This window comes from Erythrolamprus reginae, chromosome 3, assembly GCF_031021105.1.
Source record: "Erythrolamprus reginae isolate rEryReg1 chromosome 3, rEryReg1.hap1, whole genome shotgun sequence".
NCBI lineage: Eukaryota > Metazoa > Chordata > Lepidosauria > Squamata > Dipsadidae > Erythrolamprus > Erythrolamprus reginae.
Window position 1 is genome coordinate 109,591,172 of NC_091952.1, and position 22,422 is coordinate 109,613,593.

The 22,422-nt window shown below is 37.6% G+C and overlaps 1 protein-coding gene across 1 annotated transcript in view; it reads right to left on the reverse strand.

The window, feature by feature from the left end:
• Window positions 1–8,530: 8,530 nt before the first annotated feature.
• The window catches only part of KCNT2 (potassium sodium-activated channel subfamily T member 2), a 295,119-nt gene continuing 281,227 nt past the window's right edge, over window positions 8,531–22,422 (reverse strand). The window contains exons 25-29 of the mRNA XM_070746341.1: window positions 22,190–22,318; window positions 17,470–17,490; window positions 11,753–12,053; window positions 9,828–9,912; window positions 8,531–8,820 (exon numbers count right to left, since the gene is read on the reverse strand). Of these exons, the coding sequence (XP_070602442.1) occupies window positions 8,709–8,820; window positions 9,828–9,912; window positions 11,753–12,053; window positions 17,470–17,490; window positions 22,190–22,318 (648 nt within the window). The 3' untranslated portion in view covers window positions 8,531–8,708. The remainder of the gene's footprint in view (window positions 8,821–9,827; window positions 9,913–11,752; window positions 12,054–17,469; window positions 17,491–22,189; window positions 22,319–22,422) is intronic.

Sequence of the window (22,422 nt, forward strand, 5' to 3'; positions counted from 1 at the left end):
TGTGATAGTACTTGTCCTATAGAACAGCATGGCCCTTAAGAATAGGATGATCCTAATCTTGTTGGCTTTTGAGGATCAAGCTATTCCTTTGGGCACTGCACAGGACAGTGGATGGAACCGTGTTGTGTGTTTTATATTAGAGGTTTATTAAATTTGTGTAGCCATTGTGGTCTCTGATGATCAGGATGTCCAGGAGTAGTTGTTTTCTTCTTCCGTAATAAACTGGATTCCTTTAAATGTTATTGATGGTTCTGGGGGTGTTTTCTAATTGATCTTTTTAAAAAAATTATAGTGAAGGACGATGTTTATTATCTTGGCATTTATTTGTCCTTTATTTTGTTTGTTTCTTTAAATAATTGAGAGATTCCCCTTCATATGTGAGTGGCCAAATGATTGAAACTTGCTTTTCTTTTCTATGACTTGGAACAGAGTAAGTGGGGTGAATGAATGAATGAATGTTTTTTTGCTTCTCTTTTCTAAGACTTGGAACACAGGAAGGGAGAAGATTATGAATTCCTTTCACTTCACTAGCACAAAGAATGATGTTTGTTTCTTCTTTTTTCTTTCCCCCCCAATCTGAGGTGACAGAAATAAACTTAAAAGAAAGTTCCATCTTAACTTTTTTTTTTTCATTTTTCAAAATGAGCTTAAAAAATACAGCAGTGTTACCAACCATGCTGAAATCTCGTCAATACTATGGAATTGGAATCAAGTCGTGGTGCTTAGATTTAAGGAGGGGATTTACATATCCAAGTAACTTTTTAAAAATAGTATTTTAATTGCCATTTTTTTCTCCCCATCTTTTTTTCTCTCTCTTTTAAAAAAAATTAATAGAGTTCCACATGTGTAATCCTCAAAGAGATTTAGATATTCATTAAGCCAGGGAGCCTTTTACAGTGAAAAGAAATGGGAGCTTTAAGGAAGGCGTGATGCTTGATGAGATTTCATAAAGAGGATTAAGTTCTACCATGCCATTTAAAAAAAAAAATTCAGGAAAGGCTTTTGTATTGTTCAGGACCACAGAAAGTTGGCAAGTGAAAGGCAAGATGAGACAAATACAGCTCGGGAAGTATAAAAAGCCAGCAAGGTGGCCTTGAAGCAAATATTCAGAAGCTATTATGTAAAGAAAGAGAACAGAAGAATTGAGACAATATTAAGAAGAAATGCAGGACAAGGTAAGATCTTATCTGCCTTGAAGAGTTGACCAGAAGAGACAACTTAGATTGCAAGCCCATTTTTCATTTATATAAGATTTTAGTGAGAGTCCAATAGAACCCAAAAGGTGAGTTATAGCCTCTGACGTTTCTGACATTCCAGAAATTCCGCATATTATGCATGGTATCATAATCACCCTAGTTGATTTTATGCTTTGAGAAACTCCCCCAAATCTCAGCCATTAAAAAAACAAGATAAAGTATAATGCAAACAGGGAACTACTTTATAATAATAAGCAGAAATCCCATTCTAAATTTTACCTGCTGAAAGACATTTTTGTTGGATTACTTTCATAAAACGATACGCTCAGATATGCAAACAAAAGGGCACTAAATGGTACTCCCTCACCCTTCCCACTGTATTTATATTGTAGGGGAGAAATAAATACACAATCACAAAATCTTAGACAAGGTCATTTATCAGCTATCATGGATACCATAAATAAACATGTGAAGCTAAATACCTGAAGGATAAGGATATGGCCCAAATAAGCTTTCTTTACATTCATTAACCTGGAAAAGATGAAGAAGACAAACATAGGATATAATGTGAAATGAATGATATCTTACACTAAACTGTCAAGCCAAAAAACAAATGCAAATGTGATCAGATCATGATCTTGCTGACTAGCAAAAGCAGAAACCAAATGCCTTTGTATCGTGGAAGGAAAAGACATATCGAAGGCTTTCGAATTCAGCCTGTGTGCCATTGTCTATGTTACCAGAATTATTTATGTATTCATTTGTTTGTCTCTTAGTGTGAATGACATTTATAACATTTGAAATGGCCCAGGACAGCCACATTTATGAATCATTTGCTTTAACGTCCAATTTATGATTCATTTGCTTCTAGATTGAGAATTAAATGGCACCACAGATGCAAAAGGAAGCACTATGCACTTGTTTTTAATGGTGCTGCTCATTCAAAGTAACACACACACACGCACATACGCACACACACACACACACACAAACTCCTGGAGTATGCAATTAAAATGTTTTGCCTCAGAAAAAGATTGATTTTTATTCCGAACAATTACATAGCAATATTTTGACGCTTTGAGAATTTATTTTAGCTCATTCCTATTTTATAAAACATTTCTTTTCCCCTTAAGTAAAATGTGTAAATCATTTGCAGAGGTCACTTTGACACATATAATTATATAATTTAAAATAATACTTTAAATGCCTGCAGGTTATTCAAAATATAATTGATTTGAAGAGGTATTGGATTCTGTCTGTTTCAAAACTTCTGAAAAGCCTCCAAGCATAAGCAGGGATTTTGTTATTGTTGTTTCAACATAATGAATTCTTAATCTGTCTAATTCTGGAAATATGTACTTATGTAATGTTGTATTTTCATTATATTATTGTATTTTTTGTCTAGAAAATCTATTCTCTACGAAGCCTGTTTCTATTCTCTTTTATTATCTGTTTATCAGTAATGGCATAACTTAGAATGCAGGAAAAGAAATAAGTAATTATTCAAAATATTTCATTTCTGGACTTTGTAGCTATATTTAATATACACAGTATATTTAAATGTGCATTTTTGTATTAAAAACAGAACAAATTATGGGATGGAAATGAAGAAATCTACTCATTCTCATTTTTAAGAGAAAATCAGATAGCAATAGCACTTAGACTTATCTAAAGCTTCATGGTAAAAAAAAGTTTTTACACAGTCAGCATATTGTCCTCAACACTCTGGGTCCTCATTTTACCAACCTTGGAAGGATGAAAAGCTGAATCAACCTTCAGCTGGTGAGATTCAAACTGCCGAACTGCTGGCAGCTGGCAGTCAGCAGAAGGAGCCCGCAGTACTGCATTCTAACAACTGCACCACTATGGCTATATCTTGCATAAAGCATTTTCTTCACCTTTGTTGTATATTTTAGTTTTACTATCAAAGAGAAAAATCAAAGAATGTTGTATGGGAGTCTAGTCCTGAATCACAACATTTAAATTTTTCTGGATTGCTGGTTTTCTGACAGACTTAACAACTTCAATTCTAAAATTAGATACTAGATTTTTTTTTTAAAATGAAAATTCTGCTATCATAAGTTTTTTAAAATTATTTATTACATTTTCTGTATTGTCCTGATCTGAAAACACCACTGTAATAGATATAGTGGGTCTTACAAAGTCAAACTACTTAACAGATATTTCTCATCATTTGCTTTGCTGTTGAGAAAACATAGAAGCTTAAATATTGAAGTATTTTGATTGTTACATGGTCACAAACTAGAAAAATGTTGTGCTCTACCAACAGTTAGCAATGTTAGTGAAGACCACAGAGCTAATGACCTAGACATGAGTTCAAGTGACTCAAATGGGGGAGACCCCAGATGGAGGGACCCTCATTTCAGAAGGTTTCAGAAATGCTGGGAAGAAAGAGGGAGGAGATATTAGAGAGTAATTAATGAATTAATTACTTCACATCCGGGTGTAAAATGGAAGAGATGCTGAGTTCGTTCAATCTTGAAAAATAAGAATGGCCGCATTCTGAACTTGTTATTACTCGTTTCTTTATGACTCCTGGCTAGCCCTAATTAACCATAAATTTTAGAATGACTTGTGGAATATCTTTTATGTTACTGCCAAGCTTATCTACTTAGTTGCTGAGATAATAATTATGAGAGAAGAAAACTGCTTGGAGAGTTGAAGTGTTTAAGGTGGAATTAAAGAGGATGTTTTGCAATGAGATGCATTGAGAATTCCTTTATTCCAAGTATTAATTGGATCAGCCTGAAATCAGAACAAACCCCCTCGGAGAGGGTCCGCAACCTGGGCGTCCTCCTCGATCCATAGCTCACATTAGAGAACCATCTTTCAGCTGTGGCGAGGGGGGCATTTGCCCAGGTTCGCCTGGTGCACCAGTTGCGGCCCTATCTGGACCAGGACTCATTGCTCACAGTCACTCATGCCCTCATCACCTCGAGGTTCGACTACTGTAATGCTCTCTACATGGGGCTACCTTTGAAAAGTGTTCGGAAACTTCAGATTGTGCAGAATGCAGCTGCGAGAGCGGTCATGGGCTTACCTAGGTATGCCCATGTTTCACCATCATTCGGCAGTCTGCATTGGCTGCCGATCAATTTCCGGTCACAATTCAAAGTGTTGGTTATGACCTTTAAAGCCCTTCATGGCACTGGACCAGGATATCTCCGAGACCGCCTTCTGCCACACTAATCTCAGCGACCGATTAGGTCCCACAGAGTGGGCCTTCTCTGGGTCCCGTCAACTAAACAATGTCAGTTGGCGCGGTCCCAGGGGAAGAGCCTTCTCTGTGGCGGTCCCGACTCTCTGGAACCAACTCCCCCCAGAGATTAGAACTGCCCCTACTCTCCCTGCCTTCCGTAAACTCCTTAAAACCCACCTTTGTCGTCAGGCATGGGGGAACTGGAACACCTCCCCCGGGCATGTACAATTTATGCATGGTATGTTTGTGTGTGTGTTTGTTAGAAAAATGGGGTTCTTTTTTAAATATTTTAAAGTTATTTGGATTTGTTATGAATTGTTGTGTCTTGTTGTGAGCCACCCCGAGTCTGTGGAGAGGGGCGGCATACAAATCTAAATAATAAATAAATAAATATACCATGTTTCTTTGAAAATTAAACCCTGTCTTATATTCTTTCTGAACTCTGAAATAAGTGCTTGGTCTTATTGCCATGCACTCAAAAGCCTGATTGGGCTTATTATCAGGGGATGTCTTATTTTGGGAAAAATATGGTATATGCCATGTAATTTATTTATTTATTCCAGTTTTATGCTGCCTTTTAAAAGAATTCTTTTAAAAAGAATTCTTGCCTTGCCAAAATATTTAATGTTCACTTTATTTTTTAGCTCGTTTCAACACAGTATCATTTTCTGGTGCTAGGGGTCAAGGATATTGCATGTTCTGTATCATGCATCCTGCTATGCTGAAAATGCAGATGGTTTTCAAGCTGGGGGCTACACTTGGTTTCTGTGTGATATGTACAACTGTACAGGAAAACATGGGAGCCAGAACAAAAAATAGATGGAGTTATACCAAAAAATAAATTTAATGTAAGCAATATGGGCATCCTACCTATTTCTTGTGCTTTTCTGAGCTATTTAACACAAAACAAAGGGTTCACGGATGTAACCTTGAGAATTGACACAACCGTATTGGATACTTAACGAGAATTCCTAGTGGCAAGTTCTCCATTGACTAAAAATGGATCACTATTTTATTCTATAAACTGACCTATTGTCAGACGGAAGTCATTTTAATTGGGGTCTTTGGCCTGACACACTTTATAGTCTTTTAACGTGCATTCTCTACTGTGGGAATCTGGGAGAGGGAATTGTATGAGGGAATATGTCTGTATGTAGCCATAACACATTTTTTCTAGATAGTCAAGGTCATCCTTTGTTTTCGCACTCCTGCACTTGCACTCAAGGAGATGGGTTGATGCTTGCCAGGTTGGCAGTTGAAGTGTGGTCAATGTGGTGGACTTGGGGATGTGGGAACAAGGCCTTGAACTTTCAACCAGGTGGAGAAACCCTGGGGATTTCAGATTCGGTTTTCTCCCAGATATGCCAACATGGTGCTGCTAATAAATTGGAACTTTGAGAAATACTTTGTCTCGAACTCTGATTTAGTTTTGGATGTTATTTGGAACTTGACACCTATTTGTGTAGATATAGTATCCCTTTTTCACAAATGAACACTGAAGAAAAGTTAATGTACAATGCCGAGAAGTGAGAATCACATGTCTCAGGGCTTCACAATTACAATGTTTTCTCAGCCAGTACCTACTGAGGATGCTCTAAGGCTGTATTTGTTTCTGGAAGAACTTATATAATTTTTATTTGTTGTTTATTTGCTAGAAAAGCTACATACTGTTTTCTTTACCTTAAGTCAGAATGGACGATCAGGAAGTAAATGATACTTTGCTCTTTGCTGTCTGAACAATGATTCTTCTATTGAAATACAGCCCAAATATTTTTGTCTTCAAATATCTCTCTTAGTGATGTCCATACACACATTCAGAATTTTTACAATGCCATACTTATGCAGAATGTGCTCAAGAGACACTTGTCCAATATTTATCCATGCTTGTGGTCATTACATACCTGTTCTGGAAAATTTTATGCACTTTCCCTGAAACAGGTAATTTTATTTTTCTACTGTGTTCACAGAGTGTAAATAAAGTTCTGACAATGATATGGTTGTATCTTGACATTTTGAGTCTACCTCCTCCCCAAAATCCATTCACTATATTCCTAATACTTTTCTCAGAAATCCAAAATCTGTGTAGTTTCATAATTATATCTATTAAATTTTCAGATAAACCAAGAGCAGGTAATATCCAAAGCATTTTGTGATAAAGGCAACAGTCATATCTTCTGAGGAAACTAAGAAAACGTCCACTGATTTAAAACATAATCTTCTCAGTCTCTTTCTATAAATATACACATTGATATAAGTGCTTTGGCTTCAGCTGACAACCGCAGAGAGGGAATTGTGAAGAAATCATTACAGATTAGAGGGAATATTCTACATAAGAAAATGGCTTTTATTCATTCACACAGCTGACAAATGAAAAATAAGAACTAAAGGAATTATCAGTGCATGTGGCTAGAATCATAGCTGCTTCCTTACAATGAATACAACATTTAAAACATCATCAACTGCAGCAAACAATCATCACATGCATGAATAATTTACTTCAGCAATTTTGGCATTATTTGATTTGTACACATAAACTGGTAGCAGTTTTTTAAAAATAATATAGAAAACATAACCTGTACATTTAATGTGAATAATAAGTTAAAACATCTCTCAGGCTTGCTCCTAACTTATTCCTCTGTCATATGGGTGTAAGCTTAATAACATAAAACAAAGAAGCTTACATATTAACTAATGTTACAGAAGTAAAAATTGTATAAACATCCCAACTCACACTAGAAACTTTGGATGGCATCTTTAAAAAGGCTGCGGGCTGACCATGTTTCTGTGCAGCCTTATCTTGTAAAGAAAGATGGTATCATTTTTCTTTATAAGATCTGTAAAGAAAGATGATACCAATCATATGGCTTCATTAAAACCAAGATATTGTCTGGAATATCACTGGCCATCCAAAGTAATTCCTACAATTTCACAACAGACATTATCACCAAAGCCCAGTCAAAAACATGATCTCTGTTTTTACCTTTTGTTTGCCAGATTTCTGCCTCTTGTTCAATAAGATTGAAGGCTAGTGAGTCTTCATACTAACTACACTTCATGTATACACAATACACACTGGAATTTGTATTCAAGACTAAAACTGTTGGTTTACACTAAACCGAAAAATCTATGGATTGCTTTGGGAATCCAAGTCTTTTCTCCTAGAGAAACTGTCGTCTCCTTTACTCCAGAAATCTGGAGATATATCATGCCTATTTTCTGTTTTAACATTCCAAGTGATCTACCATCAAAGGAATAGATTGGGTAATCATCTGAAAGCACCTGCAATGCTGTATTTTCAGAACCATTTTTAGTAGTCCTTAATTTAGTTATTGGTATTGCATTCACAAATACACTTTTTTTTTCAAAATAACTTGGTGTTCTATATGAATCCTACAAAATCTTCCAAATTCCTCCTTCCTGTACAAATTTTGACAAATATTTAAAGGCAATTGGTTTCCACACCATTTTACATTTGGGATCTTTTTTTCCATTTTTTTATTTGTGAAATATATAGCTACTCTAAATTTTTTAATAGTGTGTGGGGGGAAAGGTGTAAATTGAAACAAACAATGGTTTGGAAATAGCATGGAGTTAAAAATTCTGGAAAAATATATGTTGTGTATAAAAATATAATGGGGTAAAGGAGGCAATAAAAATACACAGCTGATTATTATTGCTCAAAGCTTAAGCAAGCAACACACTTACTGAGCTTTTATTTGGAATTCCAATTTTAAGATAGTAGAAAAGGGAATTGTCCGAACCTTTCTTACCGTATCATTTTATTTGCACAAACCAAAATTTTATAAATCTGGAACGCAGAACTTACAAAATACACTATGATATTGTGGACAGAAATGGTTGCAGAGAGGTTAATTGAAACCAAAATAATAAATATGATTTGGAGTACAGCATTATTATTTTTCTACTTTCTATTAGCAAACCATGGCATATTTGCTTAGATTTTTTTTATAGTTCTGCTAATTTTAATTCCAGAATCTGAATAATTATATATATATATATATATATATATATATATATATATATATATATATATATATATATATATATATATATATATACTATATATATATAGTATATATATATAAAACTCAGACAGTTTTTCAGAATCATTCCTGTAATTTCAATAAAAGAGTTGTTCTATTAACATCCATTGACCATTGTATACCAGTTCTCAAAAGAGTCCAGTTACAGTATACTAAATTCATCACCACTCAATTCCAAAACAGTTATTTGTATAAAAATGTCTTCCCATCACTGAATCATGTGATGTATCAAAGTTGTGTTTCTTCTCTGGTGTCTTGTCCAATGGCATTGCAGAAGCTTTTTTTCTGGCTAGATGCACTTTTGGGAACATATGACAATGGATCTGGGCGGATCAAGTATCTAAACACAACAAAGAAAGACCATTCTCATTTATCAGGTTTAACAAGAAAAAAAATTCCAGTTGGACTGAATATTCTACTCTAAATTCTGCTAATGTACTTTAAATACACTAGATTACTCTTCACTTTGGACTAACTAAAAAGATTTCTGTAATTGATGATTACAAGCAGCATGTTTGTGTGTGTGTGTGTGTTGTGTCGAATTTCAAGTCCCAGTAAGGTATGGCTAGCTGATGAGAGCAAAATAAACTTGAAATACATCTATACTACATTCCCTTCTTGTTCATTATCAGCAAAAATATGTTACAACACATCCACATCTGCACATATAATCAAAAGAAGATAATCAAGCAGTGCGATCCAACAATTCACATTAGTAGCTTTTGCCAGATCTAAAAACCCTAGTAAACACTCCTCGCCCAGCATTAAAAACTTATGAAGCGTTTTGTTATTGTTAATTTTGAACTAAGCAACAGTACATTATCTTCCGATTCATTACTACTTCTCTTATTGGCTCTAGCCCAGATTTTACTTTGCCAATTTTCCAAAGGCAGTTAAAATATAGAAAAGCACATCCTTAGCTGAATGTGTGCATTAAAAATAAAAATAAAACAGGGATAAAAAAAATAGTATGCAATGGCAGTGATTGCTATAATTGCCCTGAATCACCAGGATCATCTGAACAAATAAAAATGGCCAAATGTGAAGAACAGACTATAAATTAATAATAATAATAATAATAATAATAATAATAATAATAATAATAATTTATTAGATGTATATGCCGCCCCTCTCTGAAGACTTCTTCTTCTTCTTCTTCTTCTTCTTCTTCTTCTTCTTCTTCTTCTTCTTCTTCTTCTTCTTCTTCTTATTATTATTATTATTATTATTATTATTATTATTATTATTATTATTATTTTCAAAGTTAAAATGACAGTTTTTTGGGGAAAAAATATTCCATGAAAATACAAATTGAAAGTCTGGTAAATATTAATGGTATATACTTACACAACATCATTCAGCTCAAGTCGGGTGTCTGGGGAAGGATTGATCAAAATGTATGAAAGGGTGCTCTGGTGATCATTCATTTCATCTACAAGTGGGAGGAGAGAATATAAAGGCTGTTTTGAGTAACTGATCATAACATTACTCAGATGAAAAGGTCATGTCTCAATCAAAGTTGGGCAAATCAAAAGCAATGATATATTTTTGCAATTTTTAAAAAACAACAAGAAAAGACAGAAGAGCAGAAAACTTCATAGATAATATATGACCAAGAGCTCATGGTTATGTTATATGTTGTGGCCAGAAAAACTTTTTTTTAAAGGATTCTTTCTCTTTAATTGTAGACAAAAATAGAAGAAAATTGTCACTTTTATTATAATTATCTTTAATGAATAAGATACAATACCCTGGTTAAAAAAATATCCCATTAAAGTTTACATTGAGAAGAATATAATATGAACAAAGGTCCAGCGAATTCTTAGTATGTTTCTTTGCAATCCATTCATTTAAAAATGTTAAAATTGTTTTCAGAATCGAATACTATTGCTGATGCCTTTATTCTTCAAAGTTTGATAAGTTATGGCCTTTTTAAATAGTCTGAGGAGATTAATTTTCAAGTCCTTGAAATTTGGTGAAGTTGTGCCCCAGGGTATGAAAGATGGAAAATTGCCAGATTGTTTTACAGAACAGTTCAGAAGTAGGGGTTGTTTTGGGAATAGCTAAGCAATATCACATCCACTTCGGGGAATATCTGCAATGTAAACTTTGGATTGAATTCATTATTATTGATGTATTTATTTATTTAATCATATAAAAGTGAATTGGCTTTCTCACTTTTACATGATTCAAGGTGGTTTATGATAAAACGAATGAAAACAGCAGCTGGGCATAATTTAAGCTATCATCCATACAACCAAGAGATAGGGTCAAATCCATGCCCAAGTGTCAGGTTCAGGCACAAAACCATGTTTTTAAAAGGCCAAGTGACAATTTCTTTCTTGGCATGTGCCCATTGGAACATTATTCTCAAAGGGAAGAATGTTCCAAGGGAACTTGCCAGGACAAGCCACATATCCCCTGCTAGCTAACACTCTATTACTGAGCATATTTTCTATAAACTTTGGAATTGTTTGTCTGGACTGCTGGACCGATCTTTGATGATAATTTTGCTACTCAACTTTGACATGAGTGATGTGTTGAATTTTTGACCTGGGCTGTTTAGTTGACACCTTTTGCTTCTCTCCTGGAGAACACTGAGCAAGCTTTAGTACTATACTTATCTACATATTTACTCTGAGGGAAAAGATTGGATTTTTTTTTAAAAAAGAGAGAAAGATTTAATGTCTTTTCTCAAAAGTTGTTTCCATGTGCCTGTAAATAATTTAGTGTAAGAAATTTCAGGTGGTATCATAATGGAAGCTTATTACCACTCAAATACCACTCTAAAGCATTAGTATTTAATAAAATATTGTTGTAGCATGAAGAGAGCCAGTTTGGTGTGGTGGTTAAGACACCAGTCTAGAAACTGGGAGACCATGAGTTCTAATCCAGCCTTAGACCCAAAATCATCCAGGTGACTTTGACCTGGTTACTTTCCCTTAGCCCTAGGTAGTGGACTTGAAGACATGAACACATATTGCAGGTGAAATTTAATAGGAAATTTATGCATGTTGAAAAACATATGTTTTAATTTTAAAGAGACGTGTATATGAATGTATAAAAAACTGTCAATTTGTACATTTGATTTTACTTGAAATATTTGATTATGGGTAAGAGAAGTTGACTTTCATCCATGATTGCTAATTTTTTTCTGGAACTTTTGATGAGAGAATATTTTTTCATTCTAGTCTTGATCCAATGAACTTCCCTAACATTTATCTATCTCCCCTATATGTGCATTGGTTTGGGTATATATCAGAATATCCTACCATATCCTGCTGTTGAGAGTCCCAGATGTTTCATTCTGTTTTTCACCAGTTCAGCTAGTTCTTGTCTTTCTGACCTTTTATAAAGATTCATTCTCTGCTGACTTATTTTCTCTGCTGTTTTTGCTGAATGCTTTGGTACTTTTCTGCTTAGCCGCCGAGCCCACTGCATGCTTTTTCGCCTTAACAAAGGATGATCTGATTGATCACTTGATGTTGAGTTACGGTGGTTGCTACGGTAGTTACATTGTTCTTTACTGTCCTTGGTGTCTTCCCACTCTTCCACGCTGATAGAAATTTGAGACTTTAAAGAGAAAAACATGACAGAAGCTCAATTTTTTGGGAAATACTTTTCCACCAAATGAGTAATCTTGCCTTACATTTCTTATACTATTTCCCATTCTTCATTTTCTTCCTTCGAATCTTACTAGCCTTGAGTAGAGGTTTTCAAAAAAAAATTCACCATGGACTCTCCTTTAAATACATTTTGTGGCTATGAACCATGGTCATTGACCCTCACAACTAATCTCAAGATTTAAATCATAACATTTCTACAAAACTTCACGAACCCCCCGTGAAGATATTGTGGGCCCCAAGACTCCATGGACCACGGGTTGATAACAATTGGCCTACCCAATATCCACCATTATGAAATCACAAGATGGAAAATATGTTTTTATGCTTTTGTTACTTGCTTAATCAATATTACACAATTATATATGTGTGTCTATATGTAGTTATATACATTTGTAACTTCATTCACACACTAATACTGTGCCTAAGCATAGCCCCTCCCTGGTACAAAGCTGAAGGGATCAGATCTGGTGGCCGAGAGGTTAATTCTCTGCCTTACAAGGCAGAAGCCCCGGGATCAAATCTCAGTAAGGGTATGGCTAGCTGATGAGGCCAGAACAAGGCCGAAATAGCGCTATCCTAGTCTCCCTTAATTTTAAATATTCAGCAAAAATATGTGAGATATATATAGACTAGGATGGCACCATTTTGGCCTTGTTCTGGCCTCATCAGCTAGCCACACCCTTACTGGGATTTGATCCGGCACCTTCTGCCTTGTAAGGCAGAGAATTAACAGCTGAGCCACCAGACCTGATCCCTTCAGCTCTGTACCAGGGAGGGGCTATATGTTTTTTTGTTTTGAGTTTTTTGGGGCCTATAGGCAAAAAGGAGCTGTGATGTTCCTTCAATATACCAGGGTGATCCGACATAAAAAACATATATATATTCTCTGCCTTACAAGGCAAAGGTTGCAGGTTCAAGTCCCAGTGGGTATGGCTAACTGATGAGGCCAAAATAAGGCCGAAATAGATCTATCCTAGTCTCCCTTAATTTTCAAATTCAGCAAAAAAACATGTGACGAGTGGGACCTCGTCGAAACGTCGCCAGAAATTTCCAAATCCTACACGGGAAGAAACCCGAATATACCAAGACCGTCATATATATATATATTTGTTTTCGTAGATTTTCACAGGTACAGGTATGACGGTCTTGGTATATTTGGGTTTCTTCCCGTGTAGGATTTGGAAATTTCTGGCGACGTTTCAACGAGGTCCCACTCGTCATCTTCAGGCTGATGTTTCTGTCCTTGTTCTAGAATGAACACTGCGAGACCTGAGCTGCCTTCCTTCTATAAATACTGGTGGCTGGGTGTGGTTTGATGGCTCAGCAATTGCCTGCTGTGTAGAAACTTCCTGGTGAGTCAGTGGGGTAGCATCTGGGGTCGTTGATGTAGCTGAGGTATGCTGATTAGTTAATGGTTGTAGATTAGGCATGATATTCTGAGTAGTTGGAACTTGCAGGCTACTTGATTGTTTTGCAATGTGTGTTCTGAGTGGTTTTTATGGCTGGGATATGTTTGAGGGCTGGTTTCCAAATGTCTGGTAAGCGGGAGGTATCATCCTGCTTGTTCATATTTTGGGGATGTTTTTCTATCTCGATGGCTTCCATGATTATTCTTTTGCTGTAGTGTTCTGTTTTGGAAATTAATTTTGTACTGTCAAAATCAATTTCATGTCCTGTAGTTTTGAAGTGTTGGAAAAGGGAAGAGGTTTTTTCTTTTTTCTTTAATGCATTCTTATGTTCTGCAACACATGCATTTACTCTCCTGTTAGTTTGTCCAATATATGTGGCTGGGCAGATTTTACACGGTATTTGATAAACTCCCTGGTTTTCTAGTTGGATATTGTCTTTTGGGTTTCTTAGGATGTTGGCTATTTTTTTATCTGTACCAAAGGCTGCCTTGATGTTGTGTTTGCGGAGAATTTTACTGATTTTATCTGTGGTGCCTTTGATGTAAGGGAGGAGGGCAATGCCATTGTCCTGTTCTGTGTCTTGGTTATTGGGGGGGGGTGTCTGTTTTTGGATTAAGTTGTTGATTGCCTCTCTTTGGAATCCATTGGAAATTAATACATTTGTGAGACTGTGTAATTCAGGTTCCAGGTGGTCTGTCGGCTAGGCGTTTGGTTCTGGAAATTAGGGTCTTGGCTACAGAATTGATCTGTGCAGGGTGGTGGTGGTATTTTGCGTTCAAGTAGCGGTTGGTGTGTGTCTTCTTCTGGTAGACGGTATGTCCTAAGGAGCGATCGGGTTTTTTGTAGATTAGAACATCCAGGAAGGGAAGTTTGTTGTTGGTTTCTAATTCCATGGTGAATTGTATTTTGGGGTGTAGGCTGTTGAGATGTGTGAGAAAGCTGTCCAGTTTTTCTTTCCCATGTGGCCAAATTACGAAGGTGTCATCTACATATCTAAGCCAGAGTTTTGGTTTGTATTCAGATTTGAAACCAACGCCTTAGAAACCAGACTCAGAACCCACATTGCAAACCAATCAAGTAGCCTGCAAGTTCCAACTACTCAGGATATCACGCCTAATCTACAACTATTAACTAATCAGCATACCTCAGCTACATCAACGACCCCAGATGTTACCCCACTGACTCACCAGGAAGTTTCTACACAGCAGGCAATTGCTGAGCCATCAAACCACACCCGGCCACCAGTGTTTATAGAAGGAAGGCAGCTCAGGTCTCACAGTGTTCGTTCTAGAACAAGGACAGAAACACCAGCCTGAAGATGACGAGTGGAACCTCGTCGAAACGTCGCCAGAAATGTCCAAATCCTACACGGGAAGAAACCCGAATATACCAAGACCTTCAATATACCAGGGTGATTCGACACAAAATGTAACCCTTCCCTGGTACAGAGCTGAAGGGATTGGATACTGTAGCCTAGAGGATAATTCTCTGCCTTACAAGGCAAAGGTTGCAGGTTCAAGTCCCAGTGGGTATGGCTAGCTGATAAGGCCAAAATAAGGCCGAAATAGATCTATCCTAGTCTCCCTTAATTTTCAAATTCATCTTAAACATGTGACATATATATATATATATATATATATATATATATATATATATATATATGCAATAGCGCTATCCTAGTCTCCCCTAATTTTAAATATTCAGCAAAAATATGTGAGATATATATATATTTTTCTGTTGGATCACCCTGGTATATTGAAGGAATGTCACATATATATATACTGAATATTTGTCAATTTCTTTTCATGAATTTTTCCATTCTACTATTATGCTCATTCCACCCCCCTCTCCCCATTCATTGATATGAAGTACAGCAGGGATGTCAAACTTAAGGCCTGAGAGCTCTCCCGAGCTCAGTTTTCACTGGCATAGGGTTGTAGGGGACCATCACAGCCGAAAAAGGAGCTCAAGAGCCTGTTTTCATTGGCAGAAAGCTTGGACCACCATAGGCGGTCCCAACATAAGTGATGTTGTGCTGACCATGCCTATCCCACCACAACCCCCTAAAGTCAAACATAACTCTGACGTAACCCTCGGTGACATCCCTGAAGTACAGTATAGGTAAAGCTATGAATTCAAGGAAGTTAAATCACATCTCTGTTTTTAACAATGTCAGTATCTATGTGCAGAAGCAGTGAATTAGCTCAAAACCCCCCCACACATATCTGCCTATCTGCTTAGTTATGTTGAACACATAATCCTGAGGATTCTTAAATATGCAAGTGATACATATTTACAAAAAGTATATACAGTGATCCCCCGGTTATTGCGTTCCCGACCATTGCGAACAGGCTAATTTGCGATTTTTGAACCCGGAAGTCAAAACACCATCTGCGCATGCGTGCCCTTTTTTTTCTATGGGCACGCATGCGTAGATGGCGCCGGGCAGATCAGCTGCTGGGCGGCTTCCCTAGGTCTTCCCCCTCTTGGCGGGCATCAGCGAGGAGTTTCCCCACCGCCCACACAAACTCCTCGCTGCTGCCGCTTCGCTCGGGCCGCTTCCCAGCTGAGTACTCAGCTGGGAAGCGGCCTGAGCGAACGGCTTGTCCGCAGCCTGCCTGCCCGCGTGCCCGCGGCTCGCGCGCCCTTCTCCCGCCCACGCCGTTCGCTCGGGCCGCTTCCCAGATGAGTACTCAGCTGGGAAGCGGCCCGAGCGAACGGCTTGTCCGCAGCCTGCCTGCCTGCGCGCCCGCGGCTCGCGCGCCCTTCTCCCGCCCACGCCGTTCGCTCGGGCCGCTTCCCAGCTGAGTACTCAGCTGGGAAGCTGCCCGAGCGAATGGCTTGTCCGCAGCCTGCCCACGCCGTTCGCTCCCCCTCTTGCTGGCGGGAGGGCGAGAAGCCCTCCCCAGCACCCGCTCGCCCGCCCTTCGCCGCTCGCCCGCCCTTCGCCCGGCCACCCGCCGTTCGCTCGCTGCTCACCCGGGTTCGGGGGGGGTGCTGGCAAGCCGCCCATGCCGGCGGCGACGTTTTAAAACAGCCGCACGGCTTTCCAATGAGTCCCGAAGACAAACGCGGAAGTTTGACGTTTGTCTTCAGGACTCATTAGAAAGCCGCGCGGCTGTTTTAAAAAGTTGCCGCCGGCATGGGCGGCTTCCTAGCAGCCCCCCAAACCCGGGTTGGGGGGCCATGGGGGTGCTGGCAAGCCGCCCATGCCGGCGGCGACGTTTTAAAACAGCCGCGCGGCTTTCCAATGAGTCCCGAAGACAAACGCGGAAGTTTGACGTTTGTCTTCGGGACTCATTGGAAAGCCGCGCGGCTGTTTTAAAACGTCGCCGCCGGCATGGGCGGCTTCCTAGCAGCCCCCTAAACCTGGGTTGGGGTTCCGGGGGGGTGCTGGCAAGCCGCCCATGCCGGCGGCGACGTTTTAAAACAGGAACCCCAATCTTCGGCTCCTCGCTAGCGCTGCGGGAGTAAAAACACCATCTGCGCATGCTCAGATGGTGTTTTTACTTCTGCAGCGCTACTTCGCGAAAACCCGATCATTGCTAGGAGTCCTGGAACGGAACCCTCGCAATGATCGGGGGATCACTGTAATATTTTATCTTACATTATGTCTGTGACCTATACTGTAAACTACTGACTAAATGACACTATTTGGAAGAGATTCCTGGCAGAGATTAGAAGCATGCAGCCTTTCTCAGTATGATAGCTTAAAGATTTTATTGCAAGATCCAATCCTGATTGGTCACTGTGACCAGAGGTTTATTTTTCTGAGCTTTGAGACTTGTGCTGGGACTCATCTTTAGGGAACTGTAGAACCCTGAAGATGGGCTCCAAAAGCCTGGATCCAAATTGGGCCTTATATATGGGTCACATATATTTTGTTTTCATTTGTTAAAGATTTTACTTTTTAAGCCAACACAAGGGACATAGTAACACATGACAGATACTTACTTGTGAAGCAATTTCTCGAGACTGACAAAAAAAATGGAAGGAGGAAAGAAAACAAAACACCATTCAAACAACAGTTTCAAACAAAGAAAACACATAGACAATTTTATGACATTATGGTTATACAAGGAAATATAAAGTTAAATCCTTGCATAGTATGACATGACAAAATTTCAGGTTTGAATATAGGATAAATTATCTGATTAACCAATTTTTTAAACTTCTGTTTTCTACCAGCTGTAAAACAATACTAAATCTTAGCAATTTTAATAAGTTTGGACTTCAACTGTCTGAATTCTCCAGCCAGCCATGGTATCTGAGGAATTCTGGGAATTGAAATCCAAATATCTTAAAGTGGCCAAGGTTGAGAAATATTGCTCCAAATAGAAATATATGATACGGAAAGTGGTAAAAGATCAAATGCCTATTGAAATTTGTTTTAAACATGATCAAAAATATAAATAATTTAATGGGCCTTTTTACTAATAAATGTTTGTATTAATTTTAACATCAAAGAATGTGTGTACGTTTGTTTTACATTAAATCTTAACAAAGAGGGAAGTGAATTTATTAAAACGGTGAGGCTTTCATATTATAGATTCAAGGCTCTTGCTTGAGTAAATAATATTTGAATGGACAATTAAAAATACAATTACTTCAAAATTTCCTTAAGCACTTGAAAAAACACATTCCTGAATTAACTTCTATAATAGCTGAACTGAATTATTCTATAAGAATAATTATTTCTGGACTTAATCTATAGATGAGATTATTCTTTTTCCACATTTCAGTGTTGCAGTCCATTCCAGTCATGCAATTTATGTATTTGCAAGTAATTTAAAATGGTAACTCAGGCAAATAATGACAATTTCACACATAAATAACAGATTCAAATTAAATACTATGCTACATAGTTGAGATAATAAAATTATTCCCAGCTGGAATGTTTAGATTGCAGCTGGAGGTCCATACGATTCAATGCTCCTTCATAATATAATAAAATAGATTACATGGAAGAGATCTTGACAGGCATCCCATGACATGCCAGATTGAATATCATTAGATAGATAGGTAGGTAGGTAGATAGGTAGGTAGGTAGATTGTTTGTTTGTTTGTTTGTTTTCTGGGATTATGAATTATTAGGACTGGACCAGAAGTGGTTTGCTCCCTGTTCATCCCAGTTATGCGAATTGGTAGTGGTGGAAGGGGGAGGCAAACCGGTAGCAACGGCATTTAGAACCCACTACTGGACTGGAAGGGAGCTATTGCCTACAGAAGATCAGGGTGTATCCTCTATTGTCCCAAAGTAAAAGACATAGAAGAGTAAACTTAAGTTACAACTCAGTAGATTCCTTCTGAATGTTGTGGAAAACCTCCTTATGTTACAAGCAGTTCAATAATGGGACCAGTTAGTCAGGGACTGATGGGCTTCCTTTCATTATATCAGTTTGAGAGGAGACTAGACAGTCATCTGTCTAGCATGCTTTAATCTGGATTCTTGCACTGGGGAGGAAATGGGGTTTGTGGCTCGATTTATCTATCATAAAAAAGAACCAGGGTGGCGCAGCAGGTAGAGTGTTGTACTGCAGGCTACTGAAGCTGACTGTAGATCTGTAAGTCGGTGGTTCAAATCTCATCACCGGCTCAAGGTTAACTCAGCCTTCCATCCTTCCGAGGTGGGTAAAATGAGGACCAGGATTGTGGGGGCAATATGCTGGCTCTGTTAAAAAGTGCTATTGCTAACATGTTATAAGCCACCCTGAGTCTAAGGAGAAGGGCGGCATAAAAATAAAATAAAATAAAATAAATCATTCAAACTCTGGGATTCCTTTTCATTAAAAAAAAAACCAAAACAAGTTTAACAGAACTGAGATATTAAAAGAAGAAGAAAAGAAAAGAAGCTGTTGTATTTCTAACCCTTATTATGGTTAGAATTAGTATTTCTACTCAGCATAGGAATATCAAGAATAGATGGCTAAGAATATTGGGGCAATGCTAGCATCAGTAGCCATATCTGCACTGCTTTAGTCCTCATCAAAATGGTTGGAACATTTACACAGACATATATTAATGGATGGTTGTAACACAAAAACTAAATATGCATTTGAACTTCCAAGAGTTTTTACAAACTGACGGCATACACATTATGACAAATACATAAAGATTTATATATATCCCCATTATAAAATCTTGTGGATTACTAAATCAGTATGAAAGTCAGTTTGGTGTAATGTTAAGGCACTAGGCTACAAACTGGGAGATAATGTATTCTAGTCTTGCCTTATCACAAAGCCATCTGGATGATTATAGCCCAGTGATGGCAAACCTATGGCACAGGTGCCACTGGTGGCACACAGAGCCATATTTGCTGGCATGCAAGCTGTTGCCCTAGCTTAGCTCCAACATGCATATGTGTGCTGGTCAGCTGATTTTTGGCTTGCACAAAGGCTCTGGGAGGGCATTTTTGGCTTCCAGAGAGCCTCTGGGGGGGAAGGGGGAGGGCGTTTTTACCCTCCCCCAGCTCCAGGGAAGCCTTTGGAACCTGGGGACGGTGAAACACGAGCCCACTGGGCCCACCAGAAGTTGGGAAACAGGCCGTTTCCAGCCTCCAGAGGGCCTTCAGGGGATGGGGAAGCTGTTTTTGCCCTCCCCGGGCATTGAATTATGGGTGTGGGCACTCACGCATGCATGACAGAGCCCACGCATGCTCTTTCGGCACCCGAGGAATAAAGGGTTCGCCATCACTGATCTAGCCAGTCATTATTTCTCAACCTTAGAGGAGGCAAGGACAGAGCAGTATGATTATGCAATTGAAAATACATAGTTCTGCTTTAATTCTGCCTCACTATAAGCTAATATTAATAATTTAATACTAAATACCAGTTGAAGTAATCCTATGGAAAATTACCAAATTCTGCAGATACGTTGGGCTACTTAACCAAAATATCTTCCATACCATAACTGTAAAGCCATTACAGTTTGCATAATCATGGCACACTCCATTTCTTTATGTAATGAAGTGAAATGGAATAGCTATGCATGAATATTTAAGGCTAGTATAAGATTGAAAATTGTCTTCCAAAAAAATTTACAGGTGAAACTCCAAAAATTAGAATACCGTGCAAAAGGGGCCCAAATGAAATACTGAGTACATATGCATGCTTATACTTTTCAGAAGTTCAATATTGTTCTATGTACAATCCTTTTTTTATTGATCACATGTAATATTTTAATTTTCCGAGATGGGAGATTTGGGGTTTTCATGAGCTGTACCTCATAATCATCACAATTATGACAAACAGAACTATCTTGCCTTGCATGTTATGAATATCTCCCATATATTAAGTTTCACCTTTAAAGTTTTCTGAAATAAATGAACATTTGCACGATGTTCTAATTTTTATACACACTTATGGATCCCCTCCACTCTCCTTGCTATCTTGAATGTTCATTGCAATTTATATTTCTTACAATATCATTGTTGCTATATCTCAAGGTAGCTGACTATACAAACTATTGCTTTATATTTGCTATGATTAAATTAAATAAGTATATTTTTATTTTATTTTTATGGTGGCATAATCCAATAACAGCAAATTAGTTGAGTTGTCATATCTAGTTTCTTGCTTACTCCTTTCTCCTACCAATGATTATTAGTTATTTAATCATCAAGCACTGGTATTTCTTTCCTTAAATATTGTTTCTGAAGATCTGAGAAATGGCACAGGGTTTGAAAGAGAACTTCAAAAAGCTTCAAAAATTTGGGTTTATGTTTTACAAAAGGTGAAGGTTTTTGGGTATATTTTTTTTTCTCATTTGGAAATAAGATTTGAACAACATTTCATGGAAATCTAAAAGCTGCTTTTTCAAGAGACAACTGTTTTTCTTTGAAGACATTTTGTTTCTCACCCAGGAAGCTCTTCAGATGACACAGTTTCCTGAATGAGAAGCGAAACCTCTTCAAAGAATGAAGAAAGTCCAGTTGCCTCTTGAAAAATCACCTTTGGGACAATCATAACCTGTATGACTGAAAATCTCCATATACCTTTTATGGAAGTTCGCTCTGTATGTCATGTATAGGCTTTGTCAGATGTGCTCTTTGAATTTTCATGGAAAGAGTTTTATTTGCAAAGGGAATGAGTCCAGCTTTGACCTCTTTCTCAATACATACTCAAATATTCTTGTAGAATCTGTAAATAGATTCATATGAGCTTGGTTTTTAAGTAGCTGAATGTGAACCAAGGGATTTCCAATACTGTACAGTCAGGATACAGCTTTCTTCTAGCAGAATTTACCAGAAAAAAAGAAAAGCCAGAACAGAGAATCACATAAACATATAATACTGGGAACAGAGGACTTGGACCTAAACCAATTTATATCTTTCACACTGGCAGAACAATTTGGAACTACTAATGTACGTGATCCCCAAACCCAAAATGGATAGATGTCAAAGGCTAAAATCAATGCTGTGTGAAGCATATCCATAGCATGTCAACAAGTATTTTAAGACATATGGTGCCCATTCATATTTTATGTGTATCATGAAACAGAAGCATTCTATATGGGATAAATATAATCTCATAACAAAATGTCTGCCAGTATGAGTAAAAAGTAAGTAAAATATTGCTAAGAAAGTAAAATATTACTCCCACACAAATCATTACATATATTTCATGGGTCACATTCTTTACAAACGTCTATATGAAAATGAAAATGTCCAAACCTCAGATGTCACTAATTTCTGTGATTCGGTCCTGTAGATTCCTATAGGAATATCTCCAGTTGAAGAACAAAGTTTCTGATAAAGTCTGGCATATGTTCTGATCCACAAATCATCTTCTGTGATTTTCATCTAAACAATAAGAACAGAAACAGCATAGCTCAAATCACTGATTTATTTATTCATTCAAACGGGATCACCCAAAATATTACACTGAGCAACAAATCTTACAAAGC